At 39.3% G+C, this 22,581-nt stretch overlaps 1 protein-coding gene across 2 annotated transcripts in view; it reads right to left on the bottom strand.

Annotated features, from left to right (window-relative positions):
- Window positions 1-22,581, bottom strand: part of NALCN (sodium leak channel, non-selective) — a gene marked incomplete at both ends in the record, with an annotated part of 249,303 nt that overhangs the window by 63,450 nt on the left and 163,272 nt on the right. For both annotated transcript variants that reach the window (XM_082006124.1, XM_082006125.1), the window contains 2 exons: window positions 877-1,018; window positions 2,709-2,845. In XM_082006124.1, the coding sequence (XP_081862250.1) occupies window positions 877-1,018; window positions 2,709-2,845 (279 nt within the window). The remainder of the gene's footprint in view (window positions 1-876; window positions 1,019-2,708; window positions 2,846-22,581) is intronic.

Below are 22,581 nucleotides of genomic sequence, written 5' to 3'. Positions count from 1 at the left end.
GACTACTTAAGAAAAGCCATGACCAACAGCTTCATAAGACAGATGTATTGAACAAAATTAGGTATCAAATCCTGAATTTTGAAGTCAAAGGAGACAGGAAAATTTAAACCAAATGAGGATCTGCTGTGATGTCTGTTTTAAGCTAAATTAAATACACTCTTGTCCTGGTTTCAGCTAGGGTAGAGTTAATTTTCTTCATAGAAGCTAGCATGAGGCTATGTTTTGGATTTGGGATGAGAAAATGTTGATAAGGTGCTGATGTTTTGAGTTGTTGCTAAGTACTCAAGGACAGTCCAGCTTCTCATGCTGGCCTGCAGCGAGCAGGCTGGGGGTGCACGGGAAGCTGGGAGGGGACACAGCTGGGACAGCTGACCCAGGCTGGCCAAAGAGATATTCCATACCATATAACGTCATGCTCGGTATATAAAGCTGGGACAAAGAAGAAGGAAGGGGTGGAGGGACGTTCGGAGTTATGGCGTCTGTCTTCCCAAGAAACCATTACGCGTGAGGGAGCCCTGCTTCCCTGGAGATGGCTGAACACCTGCCTGCCCATGGGGAGTGGTGAACAAATTCCTTGTTTTGCTTTGCTTGTGTGCACGGCTTTTGCTTTACTTATTAAACTGTCTTTATCTCAAACCATGAGTTTCCTCACTTGTACTCTTCCGATTCTCTCCCCCGTGCCACCGTGGGGGAGTGAGCGAGCGGCTGCGTGGTGCGTAGTTGCTGGCTGGGGCTAAACCACGACAACTCTTTTAGCCTGTGTTCAGTTGTCCTAGCTTGTGTTCATTTTTATGTAGTGTGACAAACTGAATAATCTGAGGTCTTGTCTCACAATACTCAAGGAAAGACATATACTACCCTATACTCTTGATTTACCTTTTGATCAATATATTTGTTTTCTTCAATTGCTGATCTTTTAGAGTGGTCACATGAGGAAGAAGATGCTGAAGGAAGTCTTCGCAACAAACAGCTGGTATCTTGTTGCTGGCGATCAATAAATTGCTTCATAAAACTTTCCCTTGTGAACAAATAGAAGATATTGATGGATTAAAAACCCAGGAAGAGTTAATATTTGGTTTTCTTTATAACGTCTCACAACCTGTTAGTGCTAAGATGTATAAACTCCAAGAAAGAGTTGTACTGGTCTACAGATGTATAAATGGACAGAGAGCTGAAACAACTGGTAAAACTTAAATTCATTTAAGTTTCATTTACATAACTGAATTTAAAGGTGAATGGCTTGCAGGTAGCCTTGAAGAAAATAATTTTATTCCTTTTAATAGTAATTCTTTTATTTATTTATTTACCAGTTGAAGTGCTAAATATTTGAAGTGCCTTTTGCAGTTTTCAGCTCTTTTAAGCTCATTAAACAGTGCCCTTGTTACTTCAATGTAACGCAAACGCTGATATAATCCAAAGGAAACATACTCTCTGCAAGAAATTCTTTCTTCAAGATTTCAAACAACATCTGCTCATACAACTGCTTTGAATGCCAGTATTAAGGTGCTTCAGCAATTCTCTGCCTCGCATATGCCATGTTTAAAATGCAGAAGCATTTCTGTTTACAACAAATGTACATTTATCTTGCTGTATTTTAAGTTTAGTAAGTTTTGCCCTAATTTGAGTGTAAATTGGCTATGTTAAAACTAATTTTTATCTGGAGACATAGTTCTACATAGTACAGTAGCTTCAGATTTCAAGATATGATTTGCTAGTGATAGTTTGAAGTCTGTTTCAGTAGTTAGTAAGATCACATATTACTCTAGAGTATGCTGGGAAAACCACAGCTAGAAAGAAATACCGAAAAAGACTAAGACTAGGAGAAGAATGCCCTCAATATATAACCAAATTGTATTTTGATATTGAAAGCAAAATATCTATGACTTCTTTCTTGAGGTTTGGAAGGTTATTTTTTCTGACCCTTCTGACCAGCATTGTTCCTTTCGTTCAGCTAAAATGATACAAACATGTCAAACCACTAGCATTAGCTTTCTTGTAAGCTTAATAAAAAGAAATGTAATGTCAGGAGACCCAGAACAATGACAGCCATCTTTCACACCGTCCTCTCTCTTGGCATGTGCTCGGTGGGGATCCTGGAATGGGCATCGTCTTAGCACCATGTACGTGCTCGAGCAGCCCTTGAATTTCTGTAAGCTTCTTTTGGGACCACGCCAAGAATAATTGTACTGTAACTGATGATCTAGTAGACAGCTGAGGGTCTGATCCTTTGTTAAGGTGAGTTTTACAGGAAAGTGGTAACTATGCAAATCCAAAGAGGGGAGAAGGTCATCACAGCCTAAGTGGTATTGGATAGCCTGAGTTTTGCTGCTAGTTGATACTAACTTTAAAAAGCTACATGAGAATTGATTAGACTGCTAGTTGTGTATGTATGTCAGCCAAGAATCTAAAATCCAAATGGGAGTCGAGAAACAACAACACACTTTTCAAACATTTTGTATTTGTGTCAGTTCCGGTCAATCTAGTTGTTTTCATGAATACATTATAAGGAATACGAGGATTTTTTTTTTTTTAAGTGAAAATGAGGTAAAACCAAAATGTTACCTCCTTTCAATGCCAATGTTAACTCTGTTTCACTTGTGATTTTCTGAACTATCTGCCTAATCCACAAGAAAAACAGCCACATATTTTGGGTGTTATGTGGCACTAAACAGGTTTATAGCACATCAGTAATAGAAATATTTCAATACCTTATTTTTGGAACTGTGAAATCTGACGGAAGCTTTGAGATTTTCACCATTTGTGGCCTGTTTGGAAATTTTTCAAAGATGCGTAGACGCAATGGAAGCTTCTCCTTTGTATCTGCATTTGCTTCACTTTGCTTTAGCTGAAAACAAGGAAATGAAAAAAATGATAGAAAAGGAAATTTTGCTCTGTAATATCCCAGCAGTGTTTTTCAGAATCCAAATAATAACAGCAATCATTTTAAGAAACAGAAGATGGCAGCAAAGAACTACAAAGGGTAAATTTGATACTCAGAAGTTTATTGGTCTGCTTGTGCTACAAACTGACAAATACCTAACAATACCATACCTTTTCTTGAAAGTCGTAAATGGGAGGATTGCTAATAATTTTAATTTTAAAATACAATAAATATAAGTGCCCTATTCAATATGCTTATTTCTACGTTTTCTTCAGATATCCCTAGCACTTTATCAACCATTCACCCATGGTCTTTTCTTATTAGGCACATCTTTCTGTATGTGTTGACAGCTCTTCGATATTCATGTAGAACATAGTATTTTAAAAGGGAGCAATTTTAAAGATATCCAGCTATCAGATCATGAAAATAACAGAAAAATTACATTTAGATGACTATTATAAGTAATAACAAAGGACTCAAAGGAATCCATCTACATCAGCAATTCTGTTACTGAGCTGCAGCAAATCACATAAAAAATGTGGCATTTCTAAGTATCCACAAACAGTTATTCCATGGAATATCACACAGCTAAGTACAGGAAAGGCTGATATGGCTATCTATGTGGACAGATGATGCCTACATCTAATGATGTAAGATAAAAAAAGCTATGATATTGTGATATGATTCCTGAATTCTGATTACCTTATGTAGCAAATCAGTTGTGTCATTGCAACAAAATACCAAGTCAAAAAGAATTAGCGAAATTAATTTTTACATTTATTTTAAATGGAATGAGTATCACATCCTATTTCAATAAACACACATCTAACAGATTATTTCAGTTCTCTTTCTCCCACCTGCTTGCGAGCACTGGCTTAGAAGCTTACATTTTTAAACAGATTTTCACCATCAGCACCTGCAGGGAATACTGCTGATTGATAGATATCAGCTATAGATTTTTTACCAGGGGGAATTGCCCAGGAAGTCAAATGAAGCTTTAACTCTCATTTGCACTGCCTAGTGAAATGCATGCTCCCACAGCATACTATAGAAGAACAACTGCTCTGCTGCACTGTCATGCTATCAGCAACATCTCCACTTGCAGACATAGTACAGCTTAAACTGAAAATCAATTCATATTTGGTTGGATATAAGTTGTCATGTGGATTGAAAACTGTTCGAAGAGATACAAAGAAAGACTAATGATGAATGGTAAAGCACTGAGTCAGAATAGAAGGGGAATATTGCATAAATCTGTATTATGTCCAGTCCTATTTAACTGCTTCATTAATGATCCTTAAAAGGAAGAAATTATGACAGGAATGAAATACACTTCATATTAAGATGTGAAGAGCAGACCATGGCAGACAAGGAAAAGGACAGATTTAAAAATAGAGGCAGGAAATAACAGACTGAAAAAATTCTAGAGCAAGAATGAGAGCAGAAACTAAACAAGAACTTGTACTTCAATACAGCATCAAAAGGCCAGTTTGGGCACCAATTACATTACCAGCCAAAGGCTATGCTCACAACCAATCTCTGTTGGTTAGACATTATATAGTTTTATAAAATGGTACAGAAGTCCACAGCTCCTCTCCGTGCTGCTTTGAAGAGACCGTACTTGGGTATGCATTCACTTCTAAATACCATTTTATTAGTCTCACACTGACAAGCTAAAATAGTGCAGAAGAGAGCCATGAAAACTGGGGAGAGCTACATAAACCAACTGGAGTGAGGGAAAATAAAGGAGAGAAAGACTAAAGAGGCACAATATTTACACTACATCTACCATAAGTGATAATAAAGTAAGGGGAGGAGAGACGATGTAAATTTATGTAAGAAACATTTGAAAACAAGAATATAATAAAGTACCTCAAATATAGGAGCGAGATGATATTAAGAAAGGGAATTCTTGGGCTGAGAATAAAAGGAACCTTACAGGGAAATCTCTGAGTGTTCAGAGAGGTCTCTGGAGGGAATTGCCTCATCATTTCAAATTCAGATTAGACAGAACCTTTGAAATGCCAGAGTACTGCAGAAAGAAATCCCTCACTCACAAGGAAATGAATTGGATAACCTAACAGGGCTTTTCTGCAACATTGTACTGTTGAAAAGCTTTGGGAAGGGGTAATTTTTAGAGGGGAAAAAAAGATTTCCGGTTTCTGCCGGTTTGTTTTTCAATAAGAAATCATTGCATAAATATGCAGGCTTTGGCATGGACAAACGACATCTCTTACAGCTATGAACTCCTGATTGCAGACGTCAGTCTATAAGGAATAGGGAGCACATGACAGACAGCAATGTTGTCTGAAGTCTCAGTGTAGAACAGATCAGGGAGGGCTTGGAAGCAGGGAAGTGTACAGTGCAAAAGGTAAGCAAAGGGACAGCAATATCCCCTGTCCAAACGGAGAACGATTCAAGATAGGCTTTAAAATAACCTAAAGTCAAAGCAGTTCTACAGAGTATCTCCAATTACTCATGCTGTGATAATATTACATATTGGGGAGCACGAGGCATTTAGCTTCACTGAGTTCTTCTCTACACACTTAGTGTGTAATTGTTGCTCCACATGACATACATCTTATTTTGTACTGCTGCTTAAAACTTTCACATTTCAACTTTTTTTACTGCATAGCAAACACATTTTTAAAGGTACAAGATTATATTGAAATATGGCAGTTATGGTGCAGAGTGTTTCTAGTAACAGCTAAACCCAAAATAAAATATCAGGAGTTTTTATCTATGATTTTAAAGTTTATTTATTATTATTACTATTGGCAAGGAAATGCACAGTGATCTCATTTGCTCTACATGCCCTCGATCTCCAGCTTCAAAGAGCCTACTGGGAGCAGTTCAACAACATTTTGTCAGCCTGGCCTGGCTAAATTCTCTTGTGGCTGCTAGAACCGTTCCTGTAAAGCCATAGAAGGAATTTATGTCTATTTCCACTATTTCCACAGTGCTTGAGTTTACAGGAGCAGATTTAATGATGCAATACATACAGTACAACTGTCTGTTCTGAACCTAGATCAGGAGAACTTGTCCAAATAGTACATAAATGGGGAGGAGTGGCAGAGAGGACATCTTAGTTTGGGATTTCAATGGTAACTTGAATAATACGTTCAGAGACGGGTCCCTGAAATCCAAGCTCTCCCTGACCTGTTCACACAATTGTCTTAGACAGCTGTGAGAAAGGCAGCCTTATTGGTGAAAAGAGCATATTTGTGTGTGTTTGGTTTTTTTTTTTTCCCTCCCAGAAAGGCATTATGGCCATGCCTCCATTTGGTTCAGAGCAGTCTGAGGTGAATCCCGCAATCATCAGCGCTTGCTGTTTGCTGGTTTATGAGCTGTGTTGGTAAGCAAACCAGATTCTTCCTGGAGGAAACAAAACCCCAAGCTCCACCTTGTTTACACACAGATGCGCTCCAGGCGCTGAGGCTGACGTAAGGGTCAGAACCAAGGGCTGGTCCTTAGGGCGGCTTCAAACCCCACGTACGAAGGGGCACGTAGCCCCGTGTGGGACTGCACCTCTTCTGAAGCCAAACCCTCTGAACCGCACGCACCGACAACATGGCGGCAGCAGCAGCAACCACTTCATGGTGCTGGTTGTCCCCCATGGTGCAGCCCAGGCGCTACTGCGAGGTGAGCTCATTCACGCTACTTAATGCAGCTCCAGCTGTAAATTTCTTTGTGACTTCAAGGCTTCCTTACAAAAAAGTGATTGCTAAAACCAGCTTTCCTGTAGTTTAGATCTGGACCCTTAAACTGAAGGGAACCTGTAAGTGGTTGCCCCAAATACACACAGTAGCATGAAGGGTTGGTGAAACTGGAAGGCTGGGGTAGAGGCAGGGGGAATAAAAGAGACAGCAGGTAATGACTAGTGAGAAAAAGGGGCAGGGGTAGGTCTTTAATGCAGATGCACCCTGGCTGTGGCCAGACAGTTGTGCTGGCATGGTCTGAAAAGCAGTCACTGTCCTGCTGGAGGTAGCATGGCACCTCCCACATAACCACACTGCTCCCACCAGGCCAACAGAGCCACGCCACGAGACTATCCACAAACCATCCCACCTCTGCTAGCCACTGAAGTCTTCTCATCTGTGTTTCAGAAATAAAAGTGTTGACATGTAAAAATTAAAAAAAGTAATACACTGTATTACAGTATTTGAGCCACACAGTATACACAGTGTTATGCAGAACCTGAAGAGGAGAGTAAGGTAATAAATGGTGGTTCTTAATTATTTTATCTTAAAACATTGTAGCACAATAATCACTCAGATATTAATCACTGCCAGCGTGGTCAGGGTGAAAGTAGTGAGCTCTTTTAAAGGGCATTCTGCAACTTCTTTGATAGGAGTGACTGGAGTTGCTGAAAAAAGCCTTAAAGCACTGGAGCGAGACAAGGATGCGATCAGGAGAGCTGCGTTCCCACAGCCTCTCCCTACGTCCACCAGAAGAGACATGCCACAGCGCGCTTCGGATCTTCAAGTGAATGTTGGTGAACTGGCGGTGTCACGCCTGCCCTCCAGCCCACACCCCCGCATACAGAGGCAGGATGTGAAAAGTGTCTGCACAGGCAGAGGTCTCGTCGTGGTGGAACTGACAGCCTTGAACATGGAAGTGCTCCAGGGTCTGCTAATACGAACGCGATCACTTCAAGAGTTCAAAGGGCTAACTAAGGTGGGTATCTCTTAATATTTGCATCTAGAGACCGAAACGTCCTCGAAAGAAATGTTCCTGCAAAGCAAACCAAAAGCTCAGATTTAACACAGTCATTGAGTTTCTAAGACATTGACACTTTGGTGACAACAAGCCAAAGGAGAAACAGAGTTAAACCATAGCCAAAGGGATAAGACCTACCCTTCCTAACTTTTTGTTTTGTTCTCTATTCATTTAATTCTCATCGTGGAAGAAGAGCCAGTAATGTGCAAAATGTAAAGCGTGAAAGATGCAGTTTTCATATGGTCTGTGAGGCAAGTGTATGTGAAATTCACTTAAATAGCCTGTAAATATTTCAGTGCAATGAAATGGTTATGAAAAACTTACTCCAATGCTCTAACTCTTTCATTTTATTTGACAGTTTTCATAACAGGCCAAGATCAACCATGTTCAAAATTAAAAGATTTGCTACTGATGTACACACAGTTTATTTGGGAACTGGCCAGCTGCCCAGAACAATTTCATGGTGACTGAAAAGTTCAAACCTTTTGAGAAAGTTCAGGGGGGTCTCACTGCAGGATAGTTTTAAATTAATATTGTTTGGTACATTACAGTGCACTGCTATATATCAACATTTTTCACTGGAAATCTCCTTTAGGGGTTATATTTGAAGAATAAAGTTGACTATACAATATCTGTGCTACATTCTTAGCAGGACATGCTATGTGCTCCAACACCAAACACTGAGCATGAAAATGCATGGGGATGAAAGACAGTACAAAGTGATACCAGCAGCCATCCAACAGTTTTCCAGAATTTTTTACGTATCCAAATTCTCAGAATTACCATCACCTTTGGCTTGTCAAAAGGAGCTTTGAATGAAATCCAAGTAATTAGCATTAAATTACATGTAAATTAAACAATTAAAAATCAGAAAGGCAGATTAAATGAGCCCCTTTTTTCCTTTTTTTAGTTATTTTTCTGAAACCGTATAGACCTGGTAAGTTTTTGGACATGAATGAGCTATACTAAAAGAAGATATGCATATGGGTACGTCCTCACAGCCCACATTCAGCTTTGGCATCGTTCTGTATCAACATTTTTGTACCTGCATTTGATTTAATGTTCAACAAAAATCAGCAGTTCAGTTACTGTTATTTACACCTGCAATTCCATTAACAATGAAGAAAAAGGTCAATTTTGTTTGAGCAAACTGCACCATGGAAAAAGGAAGGTAAAAAACAATCTGAAAATTAAGGTTAAAAAATTGTCACATTGAATTGATTGTCAAAAAATTGTCAAATTGAAGCGCTGTTCCCCAGGGCTCGGTTCTGGGGCTGGTCTTCTTTGATATCTTTATTGATGATCAGGATGAGGGGATCGAGTGCTCCCTCAGCAACTTTGGAGACAACACCAAGTTGGGTGGGAGTGTTGATCTGCTGGAGGGTAGGAGGGCTCTGCAGAGGGATCTGGACAGGCTGGATCGATGGGCTGAGGTCAACTCTATGAGGTTTAACAAGGCCAAGTGCCACAACCTGCACTTCAGTCACAACAACCCCATGCAACGCTACAGGCTTGGGGAGGAATGGCTGGAGAGTTGCCCGGTGGAAAAGGACCTGGGGGTTCTCGTTGACAGCCAGCTGAACATGAGCCGGCAGTGTGCCCAGGTGGCCAAGAAGGCCAACAGCGTCCTGGCCTGTATCAGAAATAGTGTGGCCAGCAGGAGTAGGGAAGTGATTGTGCCCCTGTACTCGGCACTGGTGAGACCGCACCTTGAATACTGTGTTCAGTTTTGGGCCCCTCACTACAACAAGAACATTGAGTTGCTGGAGCGTGTCCAGAGAAGGGCAACGAAGCTGGTGAGGAGTCTGGAGCACAAGTCTTGTGAGGAGTGGCTGAGGGAACTGGGGTTGTTCAGTCTGGAGAAGAGGAGGCTGAGGGGAGACCTCATCGCTCTCTACAATTACCTGAAAGGGGGTTGTGGCGATGTGGGTGTTGGTCTCTTCTCCCAAGTAACAAGCAATAGGATGAGAGGAAATGGCCTCAAGTTGCACCAGGAGGTATTAGGGGTATTAAGATGGGGTATTTAGACTGGGTATTAGGAAAAATTTCTTCACCAAGAGAGTGGTGAAGCATTGGAACAGGCTGCCCAGGAAGGCGGTGGAGTCACCATCTCTGGAAGTATTCAAAAAATGTGTGGATGTGGTGCTTTGGAACGTGGTTTAGGGGGCATGGTGGCATTCGGTTAATGGTTGGACCTGATGATCTTGAAGGTCCTTTCCAACCTTAGTGATTCTGTGATTCTGTGAATTTGGGTAAAAGTAACACTTGCAGTGTTAAAAAGCCATATTTATGACATGTAGAACTTATTACTATGTCTATGGTGCTATGTAAAAGACTCCCAAGGGCCTAATCCTTTGCTTAAGGTCAGATGGTACCCGCTGACTTCATACTTTGTAATATTTGGCTCTTGGTTCCTCTAAGTCCTGTCCGGTGGCCCTGAGACATAATTACAACAGTTATTTTTCTACAAGTTTCCCAATTGTTCAGGGCATCTCAGACAACATATTATGTGCAATTCCCCTAAGGATCACTTCTGTCGGATGAAATCTGGGTTGTGCATTGCCTCCTCTGAGAGAAAGAAGAGGTTGTGAGTTTGGCTGGAGGTGGGATAGCATTACAGGACTGTGCAACTGAGTCCAACCCGGTGAGGCCTTGTCTGTGCTTGCTTTGAAAGCGGCCTCTCAATTAAATTATTCCCTGAGCTACACTGAAGTATTGTCCAGGAGAAAGTCACCGGAGCTGCAGGAGAGAGCCAGCAGCGAGCAAGTAGGGCCGGCACAGACGAGGGGTTAGCGCGGGAGCTTGTTCTCTTGTCCTCTTTCAGTTAACTGCCGAGATGTACCAGTTGTGAATTTTGCCCTTCGGGCTCACCTAAACAAATGGGGACATTGCAGGCAATAAAAAATTCTCCCATGTAGGGACTGTAAAACAGAACCTAAATTGTTTTTAACCACATTCTGTGCTGCCTTGGGGAATTTTCAGTGAAATGTACCAAAAAATATGATTACAGTGCTGCTGGCATTCACAGTAGAGACTGTTGACATTATAAGAGTAAAATAAACTGAAAAAGTTCCTGGCAGATGGAGAACAAGATTATTTCTCACACAGACAAGATTTGTTTCTTTGTTATAAACAACTTTTCTGTGTCAGAGGGTTTATATGCTGTGTGTAGTATGATTTGATGCTGAGATTGCTATTTCCCAATTGTTCATTTAAATAACTTTTTCTTCAATTTTGCTTGTAGTCTTCCAAATTAATAAGATATTGAGTAAGGTTTCACAATTTCTTTTTTTAATAACTTCCTTCCAGTAATGGTAGCTCCTATCAGTTCTTCAGGATCAAATGCTGCTGACAAGATGTGATTGCAATTCAAATGGTACAAAACCCCTCTAGCAAAATTTGGATGAGAGTTAGTCCATTTATTTAATCAAGAACAGGAATCCAGCGTTTCAGAGAGTTTCCCTTTGATAACTAAGATAAATGAGATGAATTTTTCAGAGCTATTACTTCATACTGTCTACAGATTCAGGCAAACATTGCTATATTGATAACACTTCACTCTGCGTTGACAAGAACTACAGCATTTTATAAATTGAGATCTGAGATTCCGTGCAGTCAGTGTCCATAATCAATGCCACAGGAATGTGCTTACTAGACCAGATTCAACCTTCTTGACTTTAGACTCAGGTACCAAACCGAGTTAATTAAGTTACGGTTGTCTTAGTCTCTCTTTATAGGCGAAAGTGACAAAGAGGCACTTGTAGAGGTCAGTTCAGATCTTAGGCTGTCTAGATCTTTCAGACATGCTTATCTTTTTCCATTGACTAAGTAGGGAACTTGAATCCAGTACATTCTTTAAATCAGATGTGTGATTCCCAGTGTTAGGTGGGATGAATCTAGGCCACAGCATCTATGATGGTATTCATCTCAGTTAATTGTAATTGTCCAAATGTGAAGTACATCGTATAACCATCTAGGCACTTCCCGTATTTAACTGCAAAAGGTATCTACAGGTATTGACTCATCCCATACTAACACATAAGACAGACAAGCAAGATGGAGTATCACCTCAGGGTAATTCCTTCACTGAATGTAGAGACAGTATAAGGCTACATCTATACTAGTGATGTATTGGGGTGTGGGCCTAAAAATTGGATTAAAATTGTCCATTGTGTTACACTGTTAGCAAGGCCACTTGCATAGTTTTGTCCTTGGCCAGCTAGCACTCTCCCTGATCTTGCCTGAGCACAGTTTGGGGCTTATCCCAGCTGGGGACATTCCCAGTAGGCAGTGTGGACACTTCCTATTTAAGTGGTAGGTAGTTTTGGAAAGGAAAAATAACTTAGGCATATCTACAAGCCAGACTGTGCTGGCCAGCTTTAGGGACAGAGAGCAGGTCCTGGACAGCTCGCTCTCTTGATATAGGTTAGCTAAATGATTAGCTTAGAGAAGATGCTCTAGTTTAGATAAGATAAAATGGCTTATCTTAGATAAGATAAATCTCACCCTTATTTTTAAAACAGTTCAGGGGTAGGTACATTTTCAGATGGTTAGTTTAAAATAAATAATGGAAGTGAAACATAAATCTAATGCTAACATGCATAATTATTCTTTTAATAGATTTTTCACATATAAATGCAGCTTTACCATTTTCATATTCATAATTTTTCTTTTGGGATAAGTAGCAGAAATATTTTTGTTTCCATACAAAGGTTAGTAAGTCACAAAAGAACATCCATTATAATAAAAAAAGGCATTACATACTCCATTTCATCAGAGGAAACTGCTTGAGACTTCACTTACACTAGGCATCATTATTTGTTATGAATTGTGTATTTGATGAAAAATAAGCAACTAGAATATTTTCAAGTGAACAAAAGCACAAGATGTATGAACTCTGCTCTTGTACAAACATAATCATTCAATATTGACTAGGTACAACATGTTCATCTTCAAGACTTAGGGTAAAATTCAACCTGAAAGGATACCTCTGCACAGGAAGCAAAGGAAGTAGCATTGCAGGACACTTTGGAGACTCTTAACGTTTGCTTACCTCTTCCAGACCCCGCACAAAGGAAGATTCCTTGGGGTAGCTTTGTAAATGGTGCTTACCTACTCGTAGCCAAGACACACAAGTTTGTCTGCCACGCTGGGTTCGCAGAAAAATAGACCCAATCTGGGAAACGATAGTTGTGGACAGACTTTCAAAGGTTCTCACCACAGGCAGCTCCCATTTACTTAAAAAAGAGCTGAAGACACTCAGAGAACCAGGCTGTGACTAACTGATGAAGTCATCATTTTGACTTCTTATCGGAATACAGACAGTGAGAGGCATATAAAAAGCTGAACAGCAGTGAGGTCACAGGGATAAAAGATGCAATCTGCAGAGAAACTGTGTCTCCCTGCTCACAGTTTAACAAAGCAATATAACTCTGACCTAGGACCTCCTAATACCAAAGTATAGAAAGACTGGAATTTGATCCATACATACAAACCCTTTATTCCATGTGATTTCATAGGCTACTCTATGCATTGTCTGGGGTATTACACAGGATAGGTCACCACTAAACTGGTGTGGACATAAGGCATATCCAACTTGATTTACTGCTTAGTGTCATCTGCATGGTAGGAAACATACCTATGCCATGTGTATCTAATTCCAGATTCCATAACCAGCCTATGTGTTCCCTAGGAATTTGTGAGTGCTGCTGGAGGTGGAAGCAGTTAGGTGTAGAAGCTGAATGATATTCGTCACAGATCATGATGCAGGTGCTTGTGCAGCAGGTTGCATGCTGTTTCTGTGGGTTGTGCCAATGCAAATCTGTGTTTCCTTCTTCTCAGGTGTGCTGCAGTGTCTATGGATATTCTTGTAAAGGGATACTTTGCTGGCACAGATCAATGTAATAGTAACTTCTAACACATAAAGGTTGTCAACAAAGACAAAAAGGATAATCTACTTATGATCACTGTAGCTAGGACAAGAACCTTTCATCTGCAACACAGAATACAATTCAGATAAGACACTAGGTAAATCTTCCTAAAAATACCCTAACATAAGTACCAAATGTGATAATGTATTATTCTTGGTCTTACTCACAGAACAAGCTAAGCAAGCCTTAACCACAGTTTGACAGTACATTTTTTTTTTGTTTCCAGTGCTTTTATTATAAACACTATTATCATGTGGATTTGTTTCATTAAATGTATTCAGCTAAATTTGTATGAGGCCGTACACTTGATCTGATCTCCATGTAATCGATTTGTTTGGGATTGGAAAATTGCAGAGGATCTGTGGAGGGGCCACAGAGATCTTCTTTATAAGGTAGTTCTAGAGAATATAGGCACACACTCTTCATGAGAAGACTTGGTCATGGGACAAGAGGCAAAGAGCACCATTCGCTTCATGAAAAAATCTGTCTAGACAGAACGAAGTGATTCTATACTATGAAAATAATAATTGGAAGAAGTTGCTCAGAGAAGCTGTGGATTTTTTATCACTGGAGATATTCAAGACTTGGCCTGATAGGACTCTGGGTAACCTCATCTAATGGCCTCCTTTCAACAGCAGGTTGGACCAGATGGTCTCTAGAAGTCCCTTCCAGTCTAGATTTTCTTCTGATTCTATGATTTGATGATAGCTATGAACTGCAAGACAACAGATAATTATGCTCTTCAATTTCACTGTTGTGTATATGCATTTACTATCTCTTGATAACTTGTACTTTTGTTCAAACCATTACTGGTCTCTGTTAGGTTTTGTGAGAAGGTAATTAATAAAACTTAGATTTGAGTGAGTATTTGCAGCCCATATAGCGGACCAATTTCTACAACCAAATATCCTTAACAATGAGAAAATAAAACTGAAGTTGAGAAAAAATCCATAGCTGTAGCTGAGGCCAGAATCCAGTATATTCTTTTGAACAGGAAAGACTTTCTCTTTGCACAATTTACCTGCCCCTTGCCTTTTTGTGGTTGCTTGGTTGGTTTGTTTGTTTTAAAGCAGAGGCAGTACATTTAAATTGACACAGGTGGCCTGAGTTTTATATTCACTGCAGTTTTACAGCATTTCTGCAGTATAGAAATTCACACAGAAAGTTAATTTAACCAAAGGACATCCAGAGGCAAACCTACACGAGTGGTAACTCAGAGGACACAGAGGCTGATCCAAATTATGTCAGAAACCTTCTTGGCTGGACTAGATGAAAACACAGATAGTTTGGTGTTACTGGCTGCCCTTTCTCCCACACAAGTTTGCTGATGAAACGTTAGCCAGGGCTAGATTCCTGCGTTCTGTTATTCCCTTTCACAAGAAATGGGGATGGTTGTCTGTGTTCTTGTGGTGATGGATTGCCTCTTGAGAGGAGGAGATATTGGTAAGAATTCTGCCTTAATTCTGAAATAGTGCTCCCTCTTGTTGGATATTATGCAGGAGAACTGTGCAGTATTCCTCATCTTCTGTTACGTTTTAAAAAGAGTGTGTGATCCATTCTTGAGGAACTATAAAGAGAAGTCCTCCGAATTCAAAGTGGCAAATAAATGACTGACTGACACTCAGGTACCTAAAAATCTCAATAACAATGTAATGAATTCATCCTTCTAAGCAGTTAGCTTTTTTTACTGACTAAGCAAGGAATTAAATCTCATGCAAAGGCCAGGCCTCTACTTTTTATAAGCATACAAAGGTTGTGTACAATGTGTACACAAGTGCATAGATTCAGAAGCTCCTACGGGCCTAAGACACAGTTCAGAAAAGTCAATGCAGACCTGCGTGACACAGAAGGACCCAAAGACAAACACATCATGGATTTTCAAGGATCCAATTGCCATCAAAATAACAAGTAATACTACACAATCCCTCTCCTTTCTTCCGAAGAGATACTGTACCATCCCTTACCTCAAAGGATGGAGCATCTAGAATCACCCATGTGCCCTGAGAAGCACTTGCATTTTTTTTAGGTATCAACCAAATAAAACAGAAAATAAAGATTAGATGAGCTCCTGGTGATATAAAAGCTAGGTAAGCATTTTCTTGCCTGGTGATATAAATGAAGCAGCAGAAGCGTATATTTATATTTTTGTTACTGCTGTTCACACATTCATAGCAAATCTGACTCCCATCTCTCCTCCTCGAAAAGTGTGTGCTTTGAATATGATCTTTGACTAGAATTTTCAAAGGTCCCTATTTTATACAGTGAAACCTTCCTCCAAGAGAACCCCTCTTGATTTTAATGTGTTTTCTTGACAAATGACTCTGCATTACATATACTAGGGATTGGCAACTTCTGAATTAATACTTATGTGTTTATTTCACCATTGGGTATCAAATATATAAGACAGAATTTATGCAATTTATGTATTAATGTCCATTGATACTATTTTCGAAAAAGGTGATAGATGAGGTAAGAGGTAGGAAAGGTAGGAAAAAACAAAGGTGGAAGTTACAGCCTTCAGGAGACTTTCAAAACTTTCTCAGTTATAAAAAAAGGAAAGAGTCTGGCACAAACAGTTTTCTGGATGACCACAGTTTCCAGTCTTGAAAGGACATCTTGTTTTCTAGAAATGGACATTTTTGCTGTAAAGTTCACTACTTTTGAAATAGCATTACTTTAAATGCTCTGTATGTGGTCTGGGAATGGAGGACCAACTTGAGTTTTGTGAACTTTCTACTACCTTCCCTCTATGATGAAAAAAAGGATTCCATGCATTTTGTGTAGTAATTAAAATTCAGTTTGGAACCATTATTGTACTTTTGATTTGTTAATAAAGTGTGTTCAACTCTTATCTTTCCTGCCACTCGTTAAAAATCCATTTACATGGGATCAGATATAACAAAAAGGTAATTTTTCACTTTTATTCTATTTTGTAGTTATTTCCCATTTGGAATTACCTCAAGCACTGTCTTCAGAATAATAATACTCTGGAGGCAAGTAAATCTAACTAGGCTTTAAAAAGCTCCTTGATTTTTCCCCACACACTCACATACATCTATATAAAATTTTATGCCGAGTGTGTTTAAATTAGATATACCAATTATAACACCTTGTTCGCACAATATGTTCATGAAAAATCCCCATGCTGAAACTCCCACATTAATGCTAAAACCTCAGCACACAAAATTTGGAAGTGATTTTACTGCTGAAATTGTCACTGGTTTCTAGATGTGCCATACGCCTGGCAATGCTGGGTCAAAGGCACAGGGCTCCGCAGTGTGTTCTGACCAAACGTGTTCAGCATGCCAGAATGGGGTCCAGCAAGACAGTCAGGACCAGATGAGGTTCTGCTTTGTAGCTCTTCACTGTGTAATCCTAATGGGTATCATCAAGACGAAAAAAGGAGAAAAAGAAAAGAATTATTTAAAAAGGAAAGAAATATCTAGATGGTTCTTAATGCCTCTATTGAAGCCTTTGATTTTTCAGTTCTGCTCCTGGTTTACAAGGTGCTCCTATACATGTGAAAACACTTAGGTCCGACAGGTAGAAAGCCTCCAAATCCTCCCTCTTCCATCTCCTCCTCTACTGATAGACAAAATATCTCTTCTGAGCTACCACTCAACATAGCTTTTGGAACCAGGTGCCTGAAAAATCAATTGCCAGTGTTTGACCCACTATTGTCCCCTCTCCATTAAAGGCAGTAGTGAGCTATGTGCTTTGGTTCCACTTCCCAAGACTGCCAAGGAAAAAAAACAAAAAAGATGAAAAACTCCTTCACACTGAAAAGTACAACTGGGTCATGAAGTGCGAGTACAGTTTTGCTTCTCACTGAATAAAGAAGTTGTTAATAGGTCTGCCAAAATGATGTTTGCATTGCCAGGACTGTGAGATTCCTCAGTATTAACAGGAGTAAGGTCAAAACTGTCTTCTGAATGAATAATGACTGTATCTGAATGGCCTGGACTTCCCCTAGAAATAGCTTGCTTTCAAATACTAAGCTGCCTCACCAGGAAAGAGATCTGAGGAGAGCAAATGGAGACAAAAGGAAAGAAAAAAGATGAAATCCCTGAAAAACAGTACCAGTAAAGCATCACCAAGCTAGCTGCATGCAGGGAGACAGGACTTCTGACTGTTTCAGACTGCCTTGCTAATATTTTTCCTACTATGGACTAGATACTTTGAATGCTTGTTAAAAAGAAAATAATTTCCAGGAAATGATGTTACAGAAATTCTACCCTAGCAATTCCACATGCTGATCTATTTACTTAGAAAAAACCTGAGAGGGTTTGTAATGAATATTAAACATGACTTTTTCCAAGATGTGTTAGTTAAATGGCCAAATTTACTTGCAAATGTAGATCACTTCAAATAGACTTACCCAGTGAAAAGAAACTTCAGTCAGATTCTAAAGCTGCACGTACAGGTGCACAAAGACGGAATACAGTGGAAGTTATTAATTCCACTGTAGGCATGGTAGGAAGGAGAGAGCACTGAAGAAGCATTTGACTGGAATGACTGTACATCATGAGCTAGGGGGCATGAAATTAAATAATCAAGTGGCAGACTCACAAGTAGAAAAAGAAATATTTTTTCATATAGTGCTTCGTTAAATATATCTCTGCTATCGCAAGCAGTAAATGCTAGAATATACACAGATTTGAAAAAAGATTTAACAAACACATGCAAGAAAAAATCCATCAAGAACTACTAGACAAAGATACACCATGTTGGACACTGGAAGTTCCCAAATCCCTGGAGAGTCACTATAACTCAAGTCTGAAATATCACTGGAGAATGAAATATCACTATGTGCCTTCCCTGTTCTTATGCTAGTCCCTAAACATCTTTTACTGGCCACTGTCAGAGACTAGATGTTGAACAGGAGGACCTTTGCTTTGAGCCAGTACAGCTGTTATATTCTGAGTGTGCACATTCTTCCTCAGTAAGCTTCATAATAAATGTCTAAGTACAACGTTGGCATTATTTTTTTTACTAGAAATATAGACAGTGAAACCGTATCAATCACTGGTCACAAGAAACTGCCAAGTGACTGTCAGTGCCTTGGTTCTACTTTCAGGTGACATTGATACCGATGTAATTAGAGCTAGATGGGAGACACGAGTTACCAGAAGCTATCATGAATCCCGATCCCAGGGTTTCTGGGGCTAAGGGCTGCAGAAGGCTTTCCTCTGATGTTAGGGACCATCATCTTGAATACGAAGCAACATCATACTGATGAAGAGCAGTAATTTTAGAGTAGAGGTCTGAAAGGACTTACATTTGGACATGGTACAATTGGGACACCAAAGTAAAAGTCTCGAGTAGGACATGCTCTCAGGACAGTCCACTGCCATTACAAAGAAGATATGCAGGTACTCCACATCATTTTGTTACTGACAATGGATAAAATAATCTTGTGGAATTAGACATGCCCAGTAAAAAAAAAAAAAAAAAGTACTAAAGCTCATTAGAGGTACTGCTGGAGCTGTTAAGGCTTTAAAGAATTTTTTTTAAAGAACAGTAATCTTACAGGGCATGCACACACATTTTCAAGTTTTGGGAATATATTCAGTACTTACATAAAATTGGCCTGATTTTAAAAGGGATCTGTGGTCGTTCTGCAACCTGTAAAAATCAGGGCACTTTGAAAAACTCTGTATATTTGACAAGTTTATTGCTTGTGGGTGTATGTGTACACCTGCATTCACATATGCGTATATGACAAAGGTATTTGCAGGATCCAGATTTTTATGATTCTGAAACAGTTTGCATATGTATGTGTGTCTGTGTAGATCCAAAATCACATAGGCTGCTGGTATTAGAGAACAAAAATATATATTATGTTTTTACGGTCGGGCTGGAAAGCAGACCCAAAATATACATTTAGGATATGATAATCAGATGCCTAGAACAGAAAAATATGCATCTGCAAGTACACTCAGGAGGTGTTCATATCCTTAACTCTTTTCAAATAACATAAAAACAACTGCAAAAAGAAGAGCTTGTCCTGACATTTTGATCAGAGCTTTTTTGCCCTGGACATAATTGCTTATACTACTGCCTAGAGGGTACCTCATCCTCCCAGAACTCGCATGTTATTTTTAGTGCAGAATAGAATGTAGCACATTGCAAACGTTTTAACTACCTCAAGGCAGTGGTGGTATAACCAAAAAAATATCTGATTCAGAGTTTTTTTTGTATGTTTTAAAAGAGAAATATTAAGATTATTTTTCTTTTTTTTTCCTCTTCTTTAAAATCTGTGTGAAATATTTTAAACATGACTGAAGTACACACATTTCTTTTCAGAAGGATGTGGTCAATACAAATGAAAATTAGCCTCTCTTAGGAGCTGAAGTATATCTTTTCTACAAGCTCCTTGCATGAGTCTGTGCTCCCCCATCCTAGTTTTTAACCTGAAGTCTGGAAATCTCTGACCTGTAAGTAAAAAAGTAATTGCTGTTGGCTTCCATATATAACAGCTGCACTTCTACAGACTGACCAGTTCCACGCATAGGGGCATAATAAGAACCTGATGTGACTTAGAATTTTGAATTACTTCTCCAGTAAAAGTTGCACCCTCACACAACATTAATTTCTGTCAACTGTAAGCAATTAACCAAGGAACCTAGCTTAGTAAAACAGGTATCCTGGACTCCAGACACAGGAAAGAATGAGGTGGGCAGAGAGAGAGGGATATCTGCAGCAGACAATTTATCACTCCGGAGATCTCGCTCTGCCTCTGAAGAAGCCTATTCCTCTCCACTGCTCAGAGAACTGAGGCAACCACACTGCCAAGGCCAGAAGTTAGAGGGAAAGAACCCAAGCCTTAAAGTCAGGTCCTACAGGGTTCGAGTCAGTGAGTTTTAGCCAGATCAGGGCTTTAACACTTAAGTTAATAGATGTAAGCCATTATAATCTAAGATTCTGTATGACATCTTATGATGGCTTTGCTACTAATTTAAGCATTTACAGGCCTGGATCAATCTTTACTAGTAGATATGCCACTGTATTTTTGTAAGGATTATCCTACCACTGGTAGTTTAAACCAGAAATGAGTTTGCTTATGTTTCTATAAAGAAAAAAAAAAAACAAAAACACTTGAAAAGTTTGCCAAGTCATACAACCAATACTATTTTACCACACTCAGTTATTGCCACTGCCCAACTAGTGGCAGCATAAACACATTAACTGAGCAAGATCTATCTTTTGTCTACTGCTTTTGAAGGATCTATTCATATAAATGGAAATTACAGAAGCTGGTTATATGAGAGTGAAGTTCAATTTGTGCATATCATGCATCTTTTTCTTTACGACACAACCATCACAGTCTAAGCACTTACATAAATAAAAAGTAGAAAGCACGAGGAGCCCTTTTCCCTCGCATCTCCTAGCATGCGAGGGAAAAGGGCTCCTCATCTCCGCATCTCACATCACCACCCTTTAACAATTCTTGTGGATATTACAGTAGTGCTAGGAGATTTCAGCAGAGCCTAGGACACCATACATGCTATATCAACAAACTGTAAACAGGCATCCTCTGTCCTCATAAGGTTAGAATCTGAATTCACCAAAACACAGGAATATTGGACTGGAAGAATTGTTGTTGTCCCTGTTTGCTGAATATGGAAGTGAAAGGCTAGCATGTCACTCATATTGAATTTGCTTTATGCTTTAAAGTGGTAGTAAGAGGCCTCCACAGAAATAAAGACTGGTCCTTAGTGACCTGCCCAAATTAAAAAAAAAAAAGAAAAACAGGTCTCAAGAAAATAAAGCACTTTTCCGTCCAGATTTCTCAAGGACACTGAAAGACTTTTTGGAGCTCATGAATAGAAAGGGGTAGTGGGAGAAGCGTGGAAGAAATTAAAAGATTAAATTAGGCCTATGGGTCACCCTTGTTATTTAAAACCATGCAAGCAGTCACTTTTGCTTGGTTGGGCATGACATAATGAGGATAGTCCTGGAAGACGGCAGTGGTAATAATGATGCAGTGTTGTCCTAAGGTGGTACTTGACATAAAAAACCAGCGACCACATAGCTGGCAACATAATTCAAAAAACTTAGCTATTACTTGATCATTGAGTGAAAGTTTTATTGAAACACTGTGCCAATGGGAATGCGTCGTTGCTGCACTGTGATGGCCAGCACACACCAAGTACTGCCATGGCTACGTAACATTCTTCTAGATTTTACACTTCCTCTGGTAGATAGGAAACCTCGTTTTGAAGTATGTTCATTCCAGCTGCCCACAGGGGACCTTGAACTAACAGGTTTGATTTCTACACAAAATGATACTGCGCAGAGACGATGATCATTACGTAGTTTGTACTGCAGTTCACCTTAGCTTTATATAACTTCAGCCTGTTGAAGTTAATGTTGAAGCTCCGGACAACTTCACTTGCGCCAGTAAGTCAGCCTTAGTATTCTACAGTGGCAGATGCTGGTTTTTAGCTAGTAAAGTTCTTATCAGGAAACTTTATAGCAGACGTGTGTGTGTGCACATACACATGTATAACACAAGAGGTTTGAGAGGACAGTATTATACAACACAAGAATATACGTTACTCATTTTCAAGGTTATACGAACAAGACAGTTTAGTTATTATACATTGAAAATAGAAAACAACAGCCATGTCACTGTGAAAGACCGTATAATTTTATCCTGCACGCGCTCATGCTTAGTCCAAATTGCCACATTACTGTGAGCTTAGGGAGAGTTAGCAAAATCCCCACACATATGCACAAGAACATGCATTCTCAGTAACACCTTAGTTTAAAAAAAGTATCTGTGGAAACTTTTACTGTCTCTTACGAACTAAAACTTTCAACAAGTTTCCACAAATCTTCTTCTACTTTTTTTACTAATACTTAAATGCATTACAGAATTTCAAGTCAGTTTTTCAAGACAGACACATTTTGAAAGAAAATAAAAGTGGTGACAAATATAAATGAAGATCACATTATGGCACTCATGGAAAAAATCTTCTAGTAATAATTTCTTACAACTCCTGAGCTCCTGTATAAGCTACAGTTTCAGTAAATGAACTGAGGCTG

The sequence above is a fragment of the Phaethon aethereus genome, assembly GCF_964289735.1.
Source record: "Phaethon aethereus genome assembly, chromosome: 1".
Lineage (NCBI taxonomy): Eukaryota > Metazoa > Chordata > Aves > Phaethontiformes > Phaethontidae > Phaethon > Phaethon aethereus.
Note: the sequence above shows the minus strand (reverse complement) of the source record. Positions and strands in the feature narration are given on the sequence as shown.